The sequence below is a fragment of the Myxocyprinus asiaticus genome, chromosome 14 (genome assembly GCF_019703515.2).
Source record: "Myxocyprinus asiaticus isolate MX2 ecotype Aquarium Trade chromosome 14, UBuf_Myxa_2, whole genome shotgun sequence".
Taxonomy (NCBI): Eukaryota; Metazoa; Chordata; class Actinopteri; order Cypriniformes; family Catostomidae; genus Myxocyprinus; species Myxocyprinus asiaticus.
In genome coordinates this window covers 44,379,411-44,398,149 of record NC_059357.1, presented here as the reverse complement: position 1 = coordinate 44,398,149, position 18,739 = coordinate 44,379,411, and the positions used below count along the sequence as shown (strand labels likewise).

The following is an 18,739-nucleotide window of genomic DNA, read 5'->3' as shown; positions in this document are numbered from 1 at the left end:
ATCCAAAATTGTCTGCTTACTGTAATCTCCAACTCAAGGCATGAGCATTGAACAGCTTCAAAAACATTGAATTATGTTGTGGTTTTAAGTATAAAGTAGCACATGGTGTTTTATGAAATACAACAGTTATCGAACACTGAAACTGACAATAATTGTGTATTGTTAGATTAGCTGTTACACTACATTAACCAGAGAACTACTTACAAATTACATAACACATTTTAAAATGCTCTACATTGTGCTGTAACATTTAGATAACACAATACAAGCAACTCACTTCTAAGCAATAGTCATCTATCTTTAAACATAACACCTTAAGAACCAATCCAGTCAATATATTTTCAACACATAGAAATACATTTTTTCATGTCCATCAAGATATCATTAACATTCTAGTGCTGACCTAAACACAGCGGTGTAAAACTGAAAGAAAAAACAAACAGAATTTTGATACAGTGAATGAACACCAAATGAGAAAATAAAATAAATAAAATTTCTTTACATCATGGAATGAAAATAATAATAAAAAAATAAAAAACAAAACTGACCATAGGTCTGCCTAAAGTGCATAGTTTCACAGTTACATGAATGTCAAAACAAAGTGCTAAGAATTCGTGTGTGTCTGCCTCGTGATTTGAACGTTTAACTACGACTTGCTCTAGATGAACTATACACAAAGTCACATGGAAATTTCAAGCATAGTTTAATTAAGCGTTGAGGTAAGCTTGAACAGAAATGTATAAATGTAGCAAACAATATTGCTCAAATACAAGAAACCTTGGTTTAGTAATTTCTTCAAAATTACATGCAGCTTTGTCTTTTAAATCGAGCAAAAAAGCTTTTATATTGCTTCTGCAATTTCTAGACACTCAGAATATATGGCTACGCTATTGGCTACAAAGAACATACAGTCCTACTGAATTCCATAGTTAATTTTTTTTTTTCAGTCTTTTGTTTTTAAAGTTTATTAGGTGAGTATCACCCCCCGCTTCCTAAAAACAAACAAAAAAGTCATACAGGTATTTTGCATGAAGAAAATGAAGCATATTTTTAATACTATTAACATTTGATTGCATTTTCTCAGACAGAAAATACTGTACTTCACAATTTAAATAATATATTATTATTTATTTCACATTAAAAAGTCAAGAATAATTATTATTTTATTTGTATATTTGTTTTTCTTTTTTTTTTTTCATTACAATAATGAACATTTTGGGGAATGTGCTTAGTTGTCATGAAAACAACCACAAAATGCGAATGGTCCTAAAATAGGCTTCATTTCTTTGAGAATGGTTTTTTATTTATTTATTTATTTTTTTAAATGTGACCTGGACATGTTATAATTTATCAAGTTACTTCCTAAGCCGTGTAAGTTGTTAATAACAATAATTTAATCTACCCTCAGAGCAATAAATTTGACTTTTTTTCTCCTACAAACACTTGGTTCAATGGATTTAAGATGCAATCGTGTATGGCTATATCTTAAAGGCCCACACATTTCATATGTAGCAATCAAAAGAATAAGACCTATTAAAGTTCAGTACAAAATAATTAATTTCAGACCTACGGCCCGTTTACATTTGCATTAAGTGGTTTTGAATGTGGACGGTCTGGTGTTGCATAGGCAGAGGTGTTATAGTGCAATCAACACAAATAGCAGCACCTTTAAAATGTCTAATACGTCAGTCTTAGTCTTTCAGCATGTCCGTCATCCAATTACATTAGTAAAAGATCTAGACTGAATATGTATATTACTGCCATCCAAAATTCCAATGAGATTTAAAAGGAGTAGTTCACCAAACAAGAAAACTTTGTCATCATCCTCTCAATTTGTTCCAAACACATATGACATTCTCTCTCCCGTGGAACACAAATGGTGAAATTTTTAAGAATATCCGGTCTGCTTTTTTCCATTTAATGAAAATAAAAAAAACTCCTTTTGTACTCCATGGAAGAAAGAAAGACATACAGGGTTGGAATGACACCAGGGCAAATAAATGGTGACAGAATCTTCATTTTTGGATGATCTATTCCATTAAACTCAATGTGACTGATCCTGCCCAGCCCTGTTCTCACTCAGGTCCTCTTTGGTTTTCTGAATGCAGGTGAAGATCTCTTTAAACAGGGCTTTGTATTCTGGCTGATGGAGCTCATCTGCAGGGCAGATGGACTCGGTTGTTGTTGCTGTTGCGGTTGCGGTTGATATCAGACTCCGGCGGCGTTGCGCGTGGAAGGTGGCCGTCTGCACACCCTTGTGGCTGAGGCTGTCCGCCCCCAGCTGGCAGCGACGGAGCAGCTCGTTGTACTTCACTTGCAGCGCGCTATACTGCGCATCCACCTCATTCAGCAAGGAGATTCCACGCTGCTTCACCGCCTGAGCTCGCCGGATACATGTACGCTCATGTCCGCGCCTGATATCCTCTGCTCCAACTCCTCGTACATAGCTGTCGCTGCTGCAGCGACGCCTCCCCTGCGGAACCTCCGCCTCTAGCCCCTCCTCTTTCTCTGGCCCCACCCTTTCCTCTGCGGAAAAGAAAACGTTGTCGGGAAGCAGAGTGTCTGTTGGTCTTGCACTGGATGACTCGGAGCGCCAGAGCTGCCGTAGCTCCTCCACCTCGGCCTCCAGCTCCGCCTGCCGATGGCGCGCCACCTCCAGCAGAATCAGCCGCTGCTCCAGCGCACTGTTTTCTTGCACCGTCAGCTCCGTCTCCCGCTCTGCCTCCACACGTCGGGCACGTTCTGCCGACAGCTGTGCCTTCAGGGTGTGGAGGGTGTGTTGCAGGGTGGAGTTCTCCTCTTCCACCCATCTGTCATCCAGCGCAGGGCAGGACTTCTCCTCGCGCAGGTTCTCCAAGCTCAGATACCTACAAGAAAACAGAAGCTTGAGTTACAAGAAGGTTTAAAATACCTGGAAAGAGCATTAGCTTTCCATTCATCTCAATGGCAGTTTCTTAGCTGGCGCATGAAGCGCTGGAAAAATGTGACCTGCTAGTTCCGTGACTGATTGCAGGAGAATTTTGTGATTTATATGTTGCTTTCAAGAAAATACATTTTGTCAGAATAAACAGCTTCTTTTGAAAGCCCGTCAATAAAGATAATGCTGCGCACGTTCAGTGCTCGAGCACTCAGCTTATGTCGAGATTTGCGTCAGGCATCCTGTATGTGGATGCTCAGCATTTGCGTCTGATTGAAGTATACTTTGAGCTTTACTCATCGTCAGTGCTTGGCACACATCAAAAATTTGAATGCAAAGTTTTTTGCATTCAAATGTAAATTATCATATTTTCGACAAATACTCTTATTTTAATTTGACAGCCTTAAATGGCAGACAGTGGATATATTTGTGAAAGCAGTTTGAAAACAATTTTTATTTTTGCAATTCTGTTTGGTGACGTGAGTGACGCATACATTTCACACTTAAGCTTTCACTGCTTAAGATGACTAGCAAAACCTTGACCACCTGGTGTTTCAACAAACTGATTCTTAGTAAGTTGTTTAACATTCAAAGTGGCAAAACTTTATAATTAGATCAAATTGTGAGTAAACACTCCCATAATGCCTTGAACTTTAAACCTCAGATTTATTAGCTCAATCAACACTTAATTGTATTTGCCATCCAAACAGCTTTCTAGATCAGATCAGAATCAGAATGAGCTTTATTGCCAAGTATGCTTACACATACAAGGAATTTGTCTTGGTGACAGGAGCTTCCAGTGCACAACCATACAAAAACAGCAGCAAGACATAGATAATAAAAAAATATAAAAAATAATTATACACTTAGGTACAGACACACACATACATACACATGGGTAGTGCAAATATAATACAATCTGTTATGTACAGTGTAAATACAAATCTGTTATGTACAGTGTAAATACAAATCTGTTATGTACAGTGCAAATGTTTTTTTTTTTTTCTTTCCCTGAGGAATGAAATGGCAGAAGAGTTTGGATGTCTTGGATAAATATAAGAAAGACTAAACTGTGTATTGCACATAGTTACTGCTCAATGGGGCAATTTATCTGTTCATGAGATGGATAGCCTGAGGGAAAAAACTGTTCCTGTGCCTGACGGTTCTGGTGCTCAGGGCTCTGAAGCGTCGGCCAGAAGGCAACAGTTCAAAAAGGTAGTGGGCAGGGTGAGTGGGGTCTAGAGTGATTTTTCCAGCCCTTTTCCTCACTCTGGAAGTGTATAGTTCTTGAAGGGGGGCAGGGGGCAACCAATAATCCTCTCAGCAGTCTGAACTGTCCTTTGTAGTTTTCAGATGTCTGATTTCGTAGCTGAACCAAACCAGACAGTTATTGAAATGCAGAGGACAGACTCAATGACTGCTGAGTTAAACTGTATCAGCAGCGCCTGTGGCAGGTTGAAGTTCCACAGCTGGCGAAGGAAGTACAACCTCTGCTGGGCCTTTTTCCACAATGGAGTCAATGTGGGCCTCCCGCTTCAGGTCCTGTGAGATGGTAGTGCCCAGGAACCTGAATGACTCCACTGCTGCCACAGTGCTGTTTAGAATGGTGAGGGGGTTCAGTGATGGGGTGTTCCTCCTAAAGTCCACAATCATCTCCACCGTTTTGTGCGTGTTCAGCTCAAGGTTATTTTGACTGCACCAGACAGCCAGCTGTTTAGCCTCCCTTCTGTATGCAGACTCATCATCATCTCGGATGAGGCCGATGACAGTGGGGTCATCTGCAAACTTCAGGAGCTTGACAGAGGGGCCCATGGCGATGCAGTCATTGGTGTAGAGGGAGAAGAGTAGTGGGGAGAGCACACATCCCTGGGGAGCACCAGTGCTGATTGTACAGGTGCTGGAAGTGAGTTTCCCTGTCTCACAAGCTGCTGCCTGTCCGTCAGAAAGCTGGTAATCCACTGACAGATAGACTAGGGAACAGAGAGTTGGTGTAATTTATTCTGGAGTATAGCTGGGATGATGGTGTTGAAAGCCGAACTGAAGTCCACAAAAAGGATCCTTGCATATGTCCCTGGTCTGTCCAGATGTTGCAGGATATGATGCAATCCCATGTTGACTGCATCATCCACAGACCTGTTTGCTCAATAAGCAAATTGAAGGGGATCTAGAAAGGGTCCAGTGATGTTCTTCAGGTGGGCCAACACCAGTCTCTCAAATGATTTCATGACCACAGACATTAGGGCGACAGGTCTGTAGTCATTAAGTCCTGTGATGTTTGGTTTCTTTGGGAGGGGGATGATAGTGGAACATTTGAAGCAGCATGGGACTTCACACTGCTCCAGTGATCTATTGAAGATCTGTGTGAAGATGGGGGCCAGCTGGTTAGCACAGGATCTAAGTCATGCAGGTGAAACACCATCTGGGCCCTGTGCTTTCCTTATCCTTTGCTGTCGAAAGACGCGGCTCACATCATCTTCATAGATCTTAAGTGCAGGTTGAGTAGCAGGAGGGGGGAGGAGGGGGGTTGCAGGAGGTGTTGGTGTTTGTGTGAAGTGAAGGTCAGAGTGGGTGTGGGGTGTGAGATTGGGCCTTTCAAATCTACAGTAGAACACATTCAGGTTGTCAGCCAGTTGTTGGTCCACCACAGGGTTGGGGGCAGGAGTCCTGTAATTCGTAAGTTGTTTCATGCCACTCCACACTGATGCAGGGTCGTTAGCTGAAAACTTGTTTTTCAGCTTCTCAGAGTATCTTCTTTTAGTCACTCTGATTTCCCTGTTCAGTGTGTTCCTGGCCTGATTGTACAAGACATTATCCCCACCCCTGTAAGCATCCTCTTTGGCCTGAAGAAGCTGCCTGAGCTCTGCTGTAAACTATGGTTTGTCGTTGTTAAATAAGTCCTAGTAGGAATGCACATGTCCTCACAAAAACTGATACATGATGTAACAGTATCTGTGAGCTCGTCCAGATTGGTGTCTGCAGCCTCAAAAACACTCCAATCAATGCAGTCAAAGCAGGCTTGTAGTTCCAGCTCTGCTTCATTGGTCCATCTCTTTACAGTCCTTAATACAGGTTTAGCAGATTTTAATTTCTGTCTGTAGGTTGGATGCGAATTTAAATGTGTTTATATGTATGTTAATCTATGTAACTAACATCATACAACCAATACATTCATGATTTTGCATAAATGGGACAGCTAAATCATTTATTGGACTTAACAGTGAACCCACAACCTGTGAGAGTGTAAACTAATTTCACATTCAAAGAGGATATTTATATGGAAGTCTTATGGCTGAAAAATACTTTACGCAAGTACACTTCTAGCTACGCAAGCTCAATTTCCTGCATTGTTGCATTCCAAAATTTGTCAGACAGCTATTCATAACACAGCACAAGTATGCGTTGCATTCTCAACATTACCACAAAGAGCCCTATAGCAAACATTAGTATGAACTGTCCGCTTGCGGTGAGTTTTCTCTTTCAAGCCAGCTTTCATGCTGTTAGCTGTCATGGCGGAGCAACAGTTTGAAGAGAATATTGCAGAGTAAATAAGGTAAAGTCCATATTTTTATAACTTATCTGATTAATAAAGCATCCAGTTTAAAGGAAGTTTGAAGGAAACTCTATCACCCCCTTGAGTATTGGGGTTTGTTACCACCACAGTAGTGCATAAAACATGTTATGCATGTTCAACCAGACCGCACATTGGAAATGCACTGGCCAAGTTCTCGCATCTGCATATGCGTATCTGAGTAAAGTATGTTTCTGGCTTTAAATGCAGAGCAACAAAAAACAGTCCATTTCATTATAAGGGTCAGAGAGAAGTTTGATAATGGTCATGAAAAAATAAAATATGACAAAAACTAACATTATAAGTGGACATCAGGGAAAAATATCATATGAATACACTTTAAATACACTTTATTTGCTTTTCTGAGATGCATGCAAAGGACTATGTTGTATCATTAGGCCTGTTGCACACTGTTTACTTGTAGTTCCATGTTTGCCTCTCCAACAGAGATGGATTAGAGCCAGGATTATTGGATTATGGTTGAAAGGCCAAGGCAGATTATGATGTCTGGCTTTGAAGGACCACAAAATGTCCAGTCAACACGTACTGCAGGTGGGGCAAATACACAGATCAGAGAGGTCACCCACAAGCTGGACGTCATGGGGGATTCACTTAAATTAGTGCAGTCACAGACCTCTAACATAATCACTACTGCTAACTCAAAGTCCCTGAAAATGGTTTGACAAAAAACATCCCATCCTTTGTGAAAGTAGCACTGTATTTATACTCGAAATCCCTAACCCTAGGTATTAAACTTCTGCAATTAATTCAGCCCCAATGGCTTAACATAATACTGTACATTAAAACTTTGTTGTATTATAATGTTATACACATTTAGGTGGACCAAGTAATCGAACCAAGTGTGAAAACAGCCCAAAAGCCACAAAACCCAAAATTTGATTTCACAGGTCTTTAAAGACAACATGAAATGGCTTGACAAGTTCCTGTGTTAATGTATTTCCTACTTAAACCAAAGGTTTGAGTAGGACATCTCCAAGGGCTCATCCCTTTGTATTAAATAGCCAGAATACTTTCATTATACCACAGCTACGAACAATGATTTGCGAGCTGCTTGCAGGTGGTATTAGGGGGAGGGACATTCTCATTCTATAGAGCATTTGATTGGACAAAAACCTGTGTAGTGCAAGATGACTCATCGATTCATTTACTCTCCATATCTTGATTACAAACTTTTTCTAAAAGACCTTTTGCACAAAGTAGGTCAAACAAACAAGCATAAATCTGCAAAACAAGATGGTGGTTCTAGAAAGAAGCCCTTGCTCTTTCTGAGAAATAAATGAAAATACAACTTTCAAGAGTATCGAAACAACAAGAAGAAATGGAGGAAATCAAGAAATCCTTGAACTTTATGTCGGAGCAGAAAAGTAAAGTCGCCAAAAAACAGACCAAACTTATTGAACATTGTCAATAATACACTTCAATAGTAAAAGTCTTTATAGAACTTTTACAAGAATTAAGGACTATTTAAGACAATTCACTATGTTTAATGTAATTGCTATATCAGAGACTTGGCTCAGTAAAGAGAAGGGAGCTGATGTGGAACTTGAGGGCAATGAGCTATTTACAATCAATAGATCAAACAAAAAGGGAGGAGGAGTTGCCCTGTTTCTGAATAATAAGCTTAACTGCAAAAAAGTAGAATGTCAACAACAATAAAAAAATATCATGGAATGTGTTTCTGTAGAAATAAATGTGGAGAAATCTAAGAATATAATAATAAGTTGTGTATACAGGACTCCAGGATCCTGTCTTGACATATTCAATGATAAAATGGTTGATATGTATAAGATGAATAACAAAAAGATGGTCTTTGTATGTGGGGATTTTAACGCAGATTTGCTAAACCCAAATTAACACAAAAAGAAGAGACTTTATGGACACGATGTATAGTAGAAGTCTACTTCCCACTATCTTAAAATCAACCAGAATAAGTGCTACATTAATAGATAACATTTTTATCAATAAAAATGGGTAAGTGGACTGCTTCTTAATGACCACCTTCCTGTTTTTGCAACCTTACAAAACTTTATGACAAAAACTCATAGAAATTCTTATAAATCAATATGACACAGAACACCAGAAGCCATAGGGGCTCTTAAGGAGGACTTAAGGAAGCAAAGCTGGAATGAGGTTTATTTAAATAATGATCCAAACAAAGCTTATGATTAATTTCTGTCTACGTTTAATACCTTATACAACTATCACTGTCCTATATGAACACAAAGGAAACACAAATATGAAGACAAGCCCTGGATCACTAGTGGAATAGAAAATGCCTGTAAAAAAACAATTATATAAGCAGTACTTAAAATATAGAACAAAAGAAGCAGAACAAATATAAAAAATATAAAAATAAATAAGTATAATGGGTCACACTTTATAGTAGGTTGTCTACATACAAGACTATGTATTTACTGTGTAACTACACGCTGTTCTGCAAAATGCCCACATTTGCCGCTACTGAGGTTGAGGTATGGATAGGTTTAGGAGTACGGTTAGGGTTAGGGAATAGAGTTAGGTTTTGGGGTAAGGGTTAGGGGTAAAGTTAACAGTGTAACTACAAATGTAATTGAATGCAAGTACTTTAAATGTAATTACAATGTAACAACATGTATATACATAAGTACATTGTATCAAATGTTTAAGTACATAGTAGTTAAGGCCACCTAATAGGTTTTTTATATATATATACCATATAATGAGATTCAATAAGAAGGATCATTACAACAAACTATTGGAACAGCATAGAAGTAATACACAAGGTACATGGAAAGTGCTTAAAAGCATAATTAATAAGGGTACAGGAAAATTAGATTATCCAAATTATTTCATTAATGACAATCAACCTAACATAACCAAATCAAAAGAGATTACTAATGAATTTAATGATTACTTTGTGAATGTTGGTTATAATTTAGCAAATGATATTGTGGACCCAGTAATGAAGGAGGGTGTAGATGTCGATATTATTGATATGAATACCAACACCATCTTTCTGAAGAAAATTGTAGAGAAGGAACTAATTAATGTGGTAAATCACTTAATTTTCTAATCTTAATTTTCCAATAAAATGAAAACAGCAAAGGTCACTCCCATCTACAAAAATGGAGATAGGCACTCTTTTTCAAATTATAGACCAATTTCTCTCTTTTCTCAGGTCAAAAACTTTTTGTTCAAAGGCTAGATCAATTTATAGAAAAACAAAAACTTTTGAGTGATCATCAATATGGTTTTAGATGTAATCGATCCACTGCAAAGGCAGTAATGGAACTGACAGAGGAAATATCCACAGCCATAGAAAATAAGGAATATATTTTAGGGGTATTCATAGATTTAAAAAAAGGCATTCGACACTATTGATCATACATTATTAATGAGGAAACATGAAAGATATGGTATTAGACGGGTAGCATACTCATGGATTAGCAACTATCTTGATAACAGATATCAGTATGTGCAAATAAACAATGAACAATCTGAATTGCTGAGGGTCACATGTGGTGTACCACAAGGTTCAGTTTTGGGTCCAAAGTTGTTTATTTTGTACATGAATGATATTTGTAACTTGTCCAAGTTGCTAAATTTTGTTTTGTTTGCAGATGATACAAATTAATTTTGTTCTGGTAAAGATTTTGAGCAGCTTCTGGATACAGTGGAAACCAAATTAAAAACTTTAAAACAATAGTTTGATATTAACTAATTGTCAAACAAAATTTATCATATTTGGAAATTGAAAAAAATCAATAAGCAGGTACAAATTATGATAGAAAATGTTGAACTACAAAGAGTTTATGAAAATAAATTTTTGGGGGTTGTTATTGACCACAACTATGCTGGAAACCACATATAAATCATGTAAAGACAAAAATGTCCATTGCAATATTGTACAACAACAACAACAACAAAAAAAGACATTATAAATCCAAATTCGTTACATATAATGTACCATTCCTTAATAGTTTTTTGGGGACACACATACAAAACAAATCACAAATCCAATTTTTATACTACAGAAAAGAGCAATAAGAATTACAAATAGAGCTGATTATCATGAATCAACAATTTATTTATATACTCACATGCTCTCAAATTTAGAGATTTAATGGAGTTCAAAACTGCACAAATAATGTATAAAGTAAAAAATAAGATGCTTCCAGACTGTGTCCAGAGCAGTGGGGGCCGTGCATTTAAAGTCTAGGCCTTCAGTGTGATTCATGCCATTAAGAAAACACAGTTTCACAATGAGTAAGACACCCTATGCCTTTGGGCATCATACATTATGTCGCAGCTAACTAGTAATACCAACTGACATTTTAAAAACACGTCAACGCATAAAAGCCAGAACTTGAAACGACATTTAATGCTCAAGCAAGCCTAATTTTAACTGCAGCATGACTGTTTTGTGAAATGAACGTCTTCCGAACAGACATTCAAAAATCATAATTTTTTATATGAATCTACCAAGGAGGTCTATAATACACGGAAAAATCTATCTAATAATATTTGCGATTTAAATGTTGCTTGCAATACATTTTGTTTCGTCAGGGTACACGGTTATGCTGCGTTCCATTCAAGTTAGATGTGGGATATTCCATTTAACATTTAACTCTCATTAGAGATGTCTCCTAGCAACACAACTGATAAACAATGCTGCAGCGCTAGCATTTGTGCTTCAGGTGTACGATTATCAAAAGAGATTATAATGTTTTATACACAGGCGTTTGTTAAACAAGCTTTAATATCATTGATCGATATTACTTAATAAAGTGAATGTTTATCACTTACTTTGTATATCTCCCTGAATGTCGACATGTTTGTGCGACATCATGCCCCTGCATCTTGGCGAAATCGGAGTTGAGAATTTCTGCACAAGCCTACAAGTTGTAATTCTGACTTCAAGATTTTTCCTAGTAGGAAGTTGTAAAATCCGTCTTTCCGAGTTGAATGGAACACAGCAATACTTTTCAAAACTTTACTCTTAGAAAACTCCTGATGTTGCTATAACAATGCAAAAAGCACTTACCAATTTACTTGAAGTGAAAATCAGTCCTCCTTTCCTGTTTAATAAATTAAGCAATCACACAGTCATGCAAAACATCTCGTGTTTTTAAATCCATAAGGATCTCTTTCTCAATGGCGATAGAGGCAGTAATGACAGTCGACTCATCAGCAAGATCTCACGCTCTTCGCTCTTGAATTACGTACATCACTTAAAGCGTGATTATGTCACTCAAGACATATCCTAAAGATCACACCCACCAAGAACAAATCAATCAATCTGATTGGCTGATGAATCTGACAATCTGACTTTAGTTGCTCATTCATTTGCACTGTTGAGGGATTCTGAAGAAATTCTGTAGGCCTGAGGGGGTGGAGCTCAGACTCACGCACTGCTTTGGGCATGCGATTTGTGAAACAATTGTCACACTTTGCTTGTAAACATCAAGGAATAAATTCTGACTGGATAAACTTTTCGTTTTTTTCTCTATTTGTTTGTAGATTAATTAAGAGTGGAAAGTGATTAAAAATACATAGGCAAAAAGGTGATTGAGAATGAAAGGATGAAAAATATTTATTTATTTGGCATGATAGGCCAGCAGAAAAGGCTTTGCTGGCCCTGAGAATTCACCACTGGTCCAGAGGTTGTTTCAAATAAGAGTGAGTCAGTATGAACTAAGAGGAATTTGCATGTTTCAAAAACAAAGATCAGAACAAATGCAAAACAAAGATGTATATCAGTTAAAGGAGATAATTTGTGGAATAGCTTTGAAAAATAAATGAAAATGTTTAAAACAATAAACAGATTAAAAATATATATTTAAAAATAAGATGATTAACAAATATAAAACTGAGGTATGGTATTCGAGGAAGACTAAACTATTTTATTCTCTGTTGCTTCGCTTTATTTCCAGAAATTCCAGAGTTGTTGCGGAATTACGCTTCAATAGTGGGGTTTCCCTTTACGTAAAACTCCAGGATTCCCTCAATATATGAGCGCATATATGCGAACATGAGAGACCCTCTATATTTTACAGTAATGTTTATAAATGGGTATAGTTTATATAGTGTATGTACTTTTCCCACTGTACTCCCAGAAATGTTTTCTTGACTTGTTATTTGGCTCCGTTCTATGAGGTTTGTTATTCAGTCTGTTCCACGCATATGCGCACTCTTCAAAAACCTGTTAGAGCGTCGCGTATGCATTTACATGGCCACATAAGCAGCTTTCTCCGGGAGAAACCTAGGTGTGTTAAACTGCTTTCTCTTAATCCCTTAAACAGCGTAAGGAAATCAGCATTCTCGTTTACATGATGTTTCAGAATGCCGCTTTCATGACGTTTCAGAATGCCGCTTTCTGCAAAAACACTGGAATACCCTGGAATAGAAAGCGTTCTTAAGTGCATGTAAACGTGGTCATTGTTTACTCCAGACTCACTTGACTCGCTGAAGGTCATGTATTTCTTTCAGGCACGACATGCTCTGGGCTCCAAGACTGCGGCGTGCTTCTGCGAGATCTCTCATTGACTGGGACATCTTCAGATCGTCCACCTGCTTCTGCAGACCCTCCATATGAGTCTGTAATCCATCTACGGTCTCAGTCAGACTGCAGATCAAGATAAATAAAAAGATGCATGTTTCAACACGTTGTCCTTGCCAACAGCTCGCTTCTGTTGCATGGAAAACTGGACTTGGCCAAGGTTATTATAAAACCTCAAATTAAAGAGAACATGACTTTCGTTTTCGTATTTTAAATCATTGCGGGGACTTCTGACTTTGTGCATTCTGTCAAATGGAACCACACATTTAGACAGAATATTGACATGTAAACAACCATGCACTGTTTCCTTGTTGCATATTCTGATTAAATGTCACTATAGACAGACAGAACAATTTGTGATGATAAATCTAAAATACATAAAATAATAATAAAAACTAATGACATTTTCAAAAACCCCAGACTTAACCTCCTCACCTCTGGATTCTTTGCTGGGCTGTGCGGTTCTCCAGCACCAGTCTTTGGTTGCTTTTCTCCAGGTCTCGAGCGGCCAGGTCCAGCTGCTCATAAACTTTGGCATGCTGGTCATTCATCTGCCGCTGGAGATCCACCTGCTTTGTCAGGTACTAATAGAGGCAATACAGACAGCAATACAATGCATTCAGAAGCGATTACAATATATTCAAAGAAATAATTACCGTAACCACCATAGACATTGAGGAGGACATGTCCCCCTCCAGGGCTGGGTGCTAAAATATTCACAATGTTTTTTCTGGCAAGACGAAATTAAGCAACATTGTGAATACCGCAGTTTATTTTAAAAACGCTTTTTATCTGGTCTGTAATTTTCCATCCTAAAGGACTGTTTTTAGACTAATTTTGTAACACTTTCTTAGTCTAACATTCTAACATTGTTTTTTCATAAATGAACATTAACCAAGTTTAATAAATGCTGTATTAAAATATTGTTCATTGTTAGCTCATGACAGGGACTAAAAATGGTTCAAGGAATGAAAACGAACAAAAATGTTTTTTTGCAGAATGTAACCGAAAACAGGAACAAAGTGATTTTCAATTGTTCCGGAGTGAAAACTTTCTTTTTAAATGCTGGTAATCGGTTATAACTGGTTAATTTTATTCCTATAATTTTTCAGGAAACTAAAGGCCAAAGGGTTTATTCACAGTACATTTTTGGAACTACACCACTTCATGTTGGCCGAAAAAATGAAATAAATGCTTTGATCCTGAAGGAAACTGCTGCATCACACATTTCTTTGCCGAATTGTCCATTGTGGATGTCACATTCTGTGAATGAAGACCTTTTTATCAACTATGTATAATTACTACATATACATGCACAGCTAATCCAGATACAAGGAAAATATTATTAGAGGTATAAAGTACATTTCTCAGTTGTTTCCAAGTCTTCACTGAATTATTGTTAGATATGGTGCATTAATACAGATTTAATGCAGCCAAGTTTTGACTAAGAAGCAATTCTGTAAATAAAATTATACATAACTTAATGAACTGCTTATTATTATTTCTATGCCGATAAATCTACCACACACAAAAAAGTAATTGCTTATTTTCACTTATTTTGGTGAGGCAAGTGGCTCATTTTGGGCTTGTTTTTCCAGACCATGTTGCTTGTTTCCTCTTGCGAGATCTGGCAACAGTGCAATTGGTATTTCACCCACCCCCAGAGTACTGTCATTTTAAAAAGAACGTTATTAACCATTCTTTTATTTTGTTCTACCCAGTTACCATTTGGAAAGGAGGCTGCGGAACTTCTGAACCGGAACAAAAAATAGTTTTTGCTCAGAACAAAACTAAATAAAAACATTTCGTTTTTAAGTCCCTGGTTCATGATACCTAATGCATTAGGTTAACAAACAGAACCTTATTGTCAAGTGTTACCAAAACAATGTGGTTCTCTGACTTCTCTGAGTATCCCTGTTATAAAGTATATCACATATATCCTTTAGAGCTAGCCAAGAATGCCAGAAAAGCTCTTAAGATGTTTTACAAACAAACATTGGCCCAAATACTGTGTCACATTTCATAAGTTCTAAGGACATTTCACAACCAACTGTAACTGTGGTTGTGTCAACATAACTATGTTTAGTTAGTTAGTAAGTTCGTTTCAATACAAGCAGCAGAAATGTAACTACATCAAATCATCATGTTGCAATATAAAATAACTTCCTATTGCATTGTTTTTGACAAGACAACAAAGTAGAGACTATTTAAATAATGAAGTATCTTTAAAACCATTTGCATATCACAACATGCAAAGCAGTTATAAAGCCAGTATCTTTTCCATAAAGACACACAGTAAAGCTTCCTGTTAAATCGTAATGATCAAGATTGGATACTAGCTTACTTATTGCGCTCTGCACAGTATATACTGTGTACTGGCTGCAAAAGTTTGTCGAACAGTATGAAATCAACATTTGAAACAGAAGTATGCTACATTGTTGGTGCATGCCCTCAGCACATCGCATGCGAGTTGCATCCAAAACAATTAATAAAACAGTGAAGCTGGCATCTTCCGGAGTCGCTTACCTAGCTACAGGACTAAACAGCTGTCGCTAGTACTCGCAGTTGTACTCATGGTAATGAAGCCAACATACAATGTAATGGGGACAAAGGGAAGGGGGATGAAATTGAATTCGGGTTCAAGACCAATCAAACAAAGTCTTAGATAAAGAATTACATCAGACTGTATAGCTTGCCAGGCCATTAGCCAGTTGAGGCACCATAAACACGTTTAACGTGTTATCTCATGATTGGTCTGACGTCAGACACACGGAGTCAGAAATAGCAGCAGTACTTCTGTGTGGTGTTTTACCCGCCAGGAGGAAAGAGGATCAAACAGGAAATCTTTTTATGCATTTCCCGCCAACAGAAAGATTAGCCGAGTTCATATGAGCTCAGCAAGTGACAGCCAAATTTCTGATACAGTAACCACAGAAAGTATTTGAACACTGAAGTCTGAATGTCATTATATTACATTTGATAAAATATCCAACCAAGTGGTATCTGCTGACTGTTGCTAGATCTTTACTCAGACTTTTCTGAGCCATTTTTCCAATGACTTTTTTGTCGTGCCAACGGGAAAGTGTTCAACAAAACGATGTTTCTGTTGGTGTGTGTGTTGGATGTTTAGCAGCTACGGAGGAAATGTCACCTCAATCTCCTGCAGCTGCTCCTTATTGGTGGAGTACATCTGCTGAAGGCCCTGCTCCAACTCATGGTTCCTGTCCAACAGAGTCTTGCCCAGCTCAGCGGCCAAATGCAGATCTGTCTCAAACACATGCATACACAGAGGGAAGACAAAATGGTAAACATAGTCTAAGTGGGCGCATAGGAACATTCTCTCAACCCAGCGGTAGGAATGCTCAAGACCAGAACCACACGCCCAAACAGAGTCCACATGAGTGAGTAACAGCAGAGCTGCCCACATCAACAAAGTTTCTCACAATGGCCTCATTTTTAGGGAACATTCAAGTGGACTCACATGCAGTTCCTGTAGTTTGACTTGTGCTAGCAAGTAGCAATGCCACACTCATGGGTTCGATTTCAAGGGAAAAAAACATACTGATAAAATGTACTGCTTTAGGCCTCGTCCACACTTAAACGTTTTTCATTTGAAAACATCTTTTTCTCTACGTTTTGGCCTTCCGTCCACACTGAGATGGTGTTTTTATCAAGCAAAAACTGAGCTTTTTCGAAAACACTCCCTCAAGTGGACAAATTTGAAAACGCCATCTTCGCATTGTAGTGCGGACATATCAGCGAATGAGATATTCGAAAACGATGACATATTTTTTGTCATGTGACACATTCATGTAATCCATTCAACCCAAAACAGTCAAGATGGCGGCCAACGTTGTAGCAGCGTTGTTGTGCCTGTTATTCACTTTGATAGCATTGTTAAAGATAAATGTTACTTGGTACAACTTTCACAATACATTCATTGAAAGGCGACGGAACGAGGACAATTGCATTTCAGATGGTACATGGAAAAGGCGTAGGGCCACGCTTCTTCCGTTTTTTTCTTGCATGTGCAGTAAGGAGATTTAAGCTTTTTCAGACGTATCAGTGTGGATGAGCAACTTTTGGGAAACTTTTGAAAATGGCAGTGTGTACGGAGAGCTCTTTGAAAACTAAAACGCTGTTTTCAGTTGTATCCGGATTAATGTGGATGTAGCCTTGGAAAATTTCGATAAAAGCCACTGCCAAATGCAGAAAATTGCAGCCTAAATAAATAAAGTCGAAACTTATTAACTAACTAACTAACATGTAATCAAATTACAGTCAGTGAAGTACAAAAATAGCAAGATTTTTAAAAAATAAACAACAAAATCTAAAATACAGAAGTATGTTCACTATTAAAACAATTTTTTTTACCTACAATTCCAAATTAAAAAAGTTGTAATTCCCCTACATAAACTTCAGGCAGTTAATGACATTTCAAAAACTATAAGATGTTTTATATACTTTATTGGGAAACAATAATGTACATACAAAGGAAACACAGAACAAAGGCTCAGAGTAAATGGGGCCTGTCCATAAACATTAAAATACACACGGTTTCAAAAGTATAGCCACACGACATAAACATTTAACATGTGAATATGATTTTATTGTGATAAAACCCTGTTCTACATTATTTTAGTGTGATAAAAAAGGTTAGTAAATGATTTTATCACACTAATATCATGTTAACACGTATAATGTTTATGTCTTGTGACTGTACTTTTCAAACGGGTTATATTTGAACCTTTGTCTGGCCCCATTCACTTCCATTGTAAGTGCCTCAGTGGAACCGTGAACTGTTTTTATGTATTTATTTTTTAATAAAGGGACGAGTCGAAATTATTTTGAGTGGTAATCAACATTATGCCACAAATGCTGTCGATTGAGCTTAACTTGTACTGAACCAGTAATCTTCCTTTAAAAAACAAAACAAAAAAAAAAACAATAGCTTAATTAACCCAAACGTTAACAAATCAAACAAATAACATCCAATACATTGGAACATATCATAATTATATAACCCAAACAATACACCTTGTAAAGTAAAAAAGGTATCATCAGTTTGACGTCACAGTGCGCGTTTAAAGGGTTTATATGGGCGTGACCTTCAGTTAGACAGCACTGCTGCATTATCACCCTTATTAACATGTCATTTACATATCACTTAACATAATGAAACACTATCGTTTCCTCTTAATATTTCACCTGACCTTCGAGAATGTCACATTATATCCTGTTTAATGCTGGCCAATTTTAGTAAAGTATCTCCACGCCAACGGACTAGGAGTGCACAATATAAATGTATAATATGCTATTTCGTGTATTTGAAATATTATCAAAAGTACACGCATCTACTATCATTTCAGCATGATTATACTGTATATTCGAGCCGAGAGTCTTACCATGTTCCAAATCCTTCCTGCTGTACCACAGTTCATCCTCATTGTGATCAAATTCCTCCTCTACTATCACGTCCGTCAGCATCTTGACTCTAATGAAAGCTTTAGGCCGACAGAAATCGCCCGTTTGGTTTCTATTACCGTTTATCTTAAGACATTTGTCTTTTATCTGAAGGATAAATAATGCTAGTGAGCAGCCTTCCAGGGCGTGCAACGATACAATCCCTAGCGGAGCAAACCGGTGTCTACAGCAACGTGGCAGACTCCGCGCTATTGAGTAGACGGGAGAACAA

At 37.6% G+C, this 18,739-nt stretch overlaps 1 protein-coding gene across 1 annotated transcript; it reads right to left on the bottom strand.

The window, feature by feature from the left end:
• Positions 1-1,293: 1,293 nt before the first annotated feature.
• LOC127452304 (cerebellar degeneration-related protein 2-like) lies at positions 1,294-18,705 on the bottom strand. Its single transcript, XM_051717686.1, has 5 exons — positions 18,450-18,705; positions 16,196-16,308; positions 13,480-13,628; positions 12,943-13,110; positions 1,294-2,867 (listed from the first exon to the last, which is right to left on the bottom strand). The coding sequence occupies exons 1-5, from the start codon at positions 18,529-18,531 to the stop codon at positions 2,045-2,047; spliced, it is 1,335 nt and encodes a 444-aa protein (XP_051573646.1). The 5' UTR covers positions 18,532-18,705; the 3' UTR covers positions 1,294-2,044.
• Between the last annotated feature and the right edge of the window lie 34 nt (positions 18,706-18,739).

Excerpts from the sequence above, each read along its gene's own strand:
- LOC127452304 (XM_051717686.1), bottom strand. The coding sequence starts at position 18,531 with ATGCTGACGGACGTGATAGTAGAGGAGGAATTTGATCACAATGAGGAT. Across the intron at positions 13,111-13,479 it reads GCCCAGCAAAGAATCCAGAG|TCTGACTGAGACCGTAGATG; the intron begins GTGAGGAGGTTA and ends CTTGATCTGCAG. Across the intron at positions 2,868-12,942 it reads CATGACCTTCAGCGAGTCAA|GTATCTGAGCTTGGAGAACC; the intron begins GTGAGTCTGGAG and ends GTTTTCTTGTAG.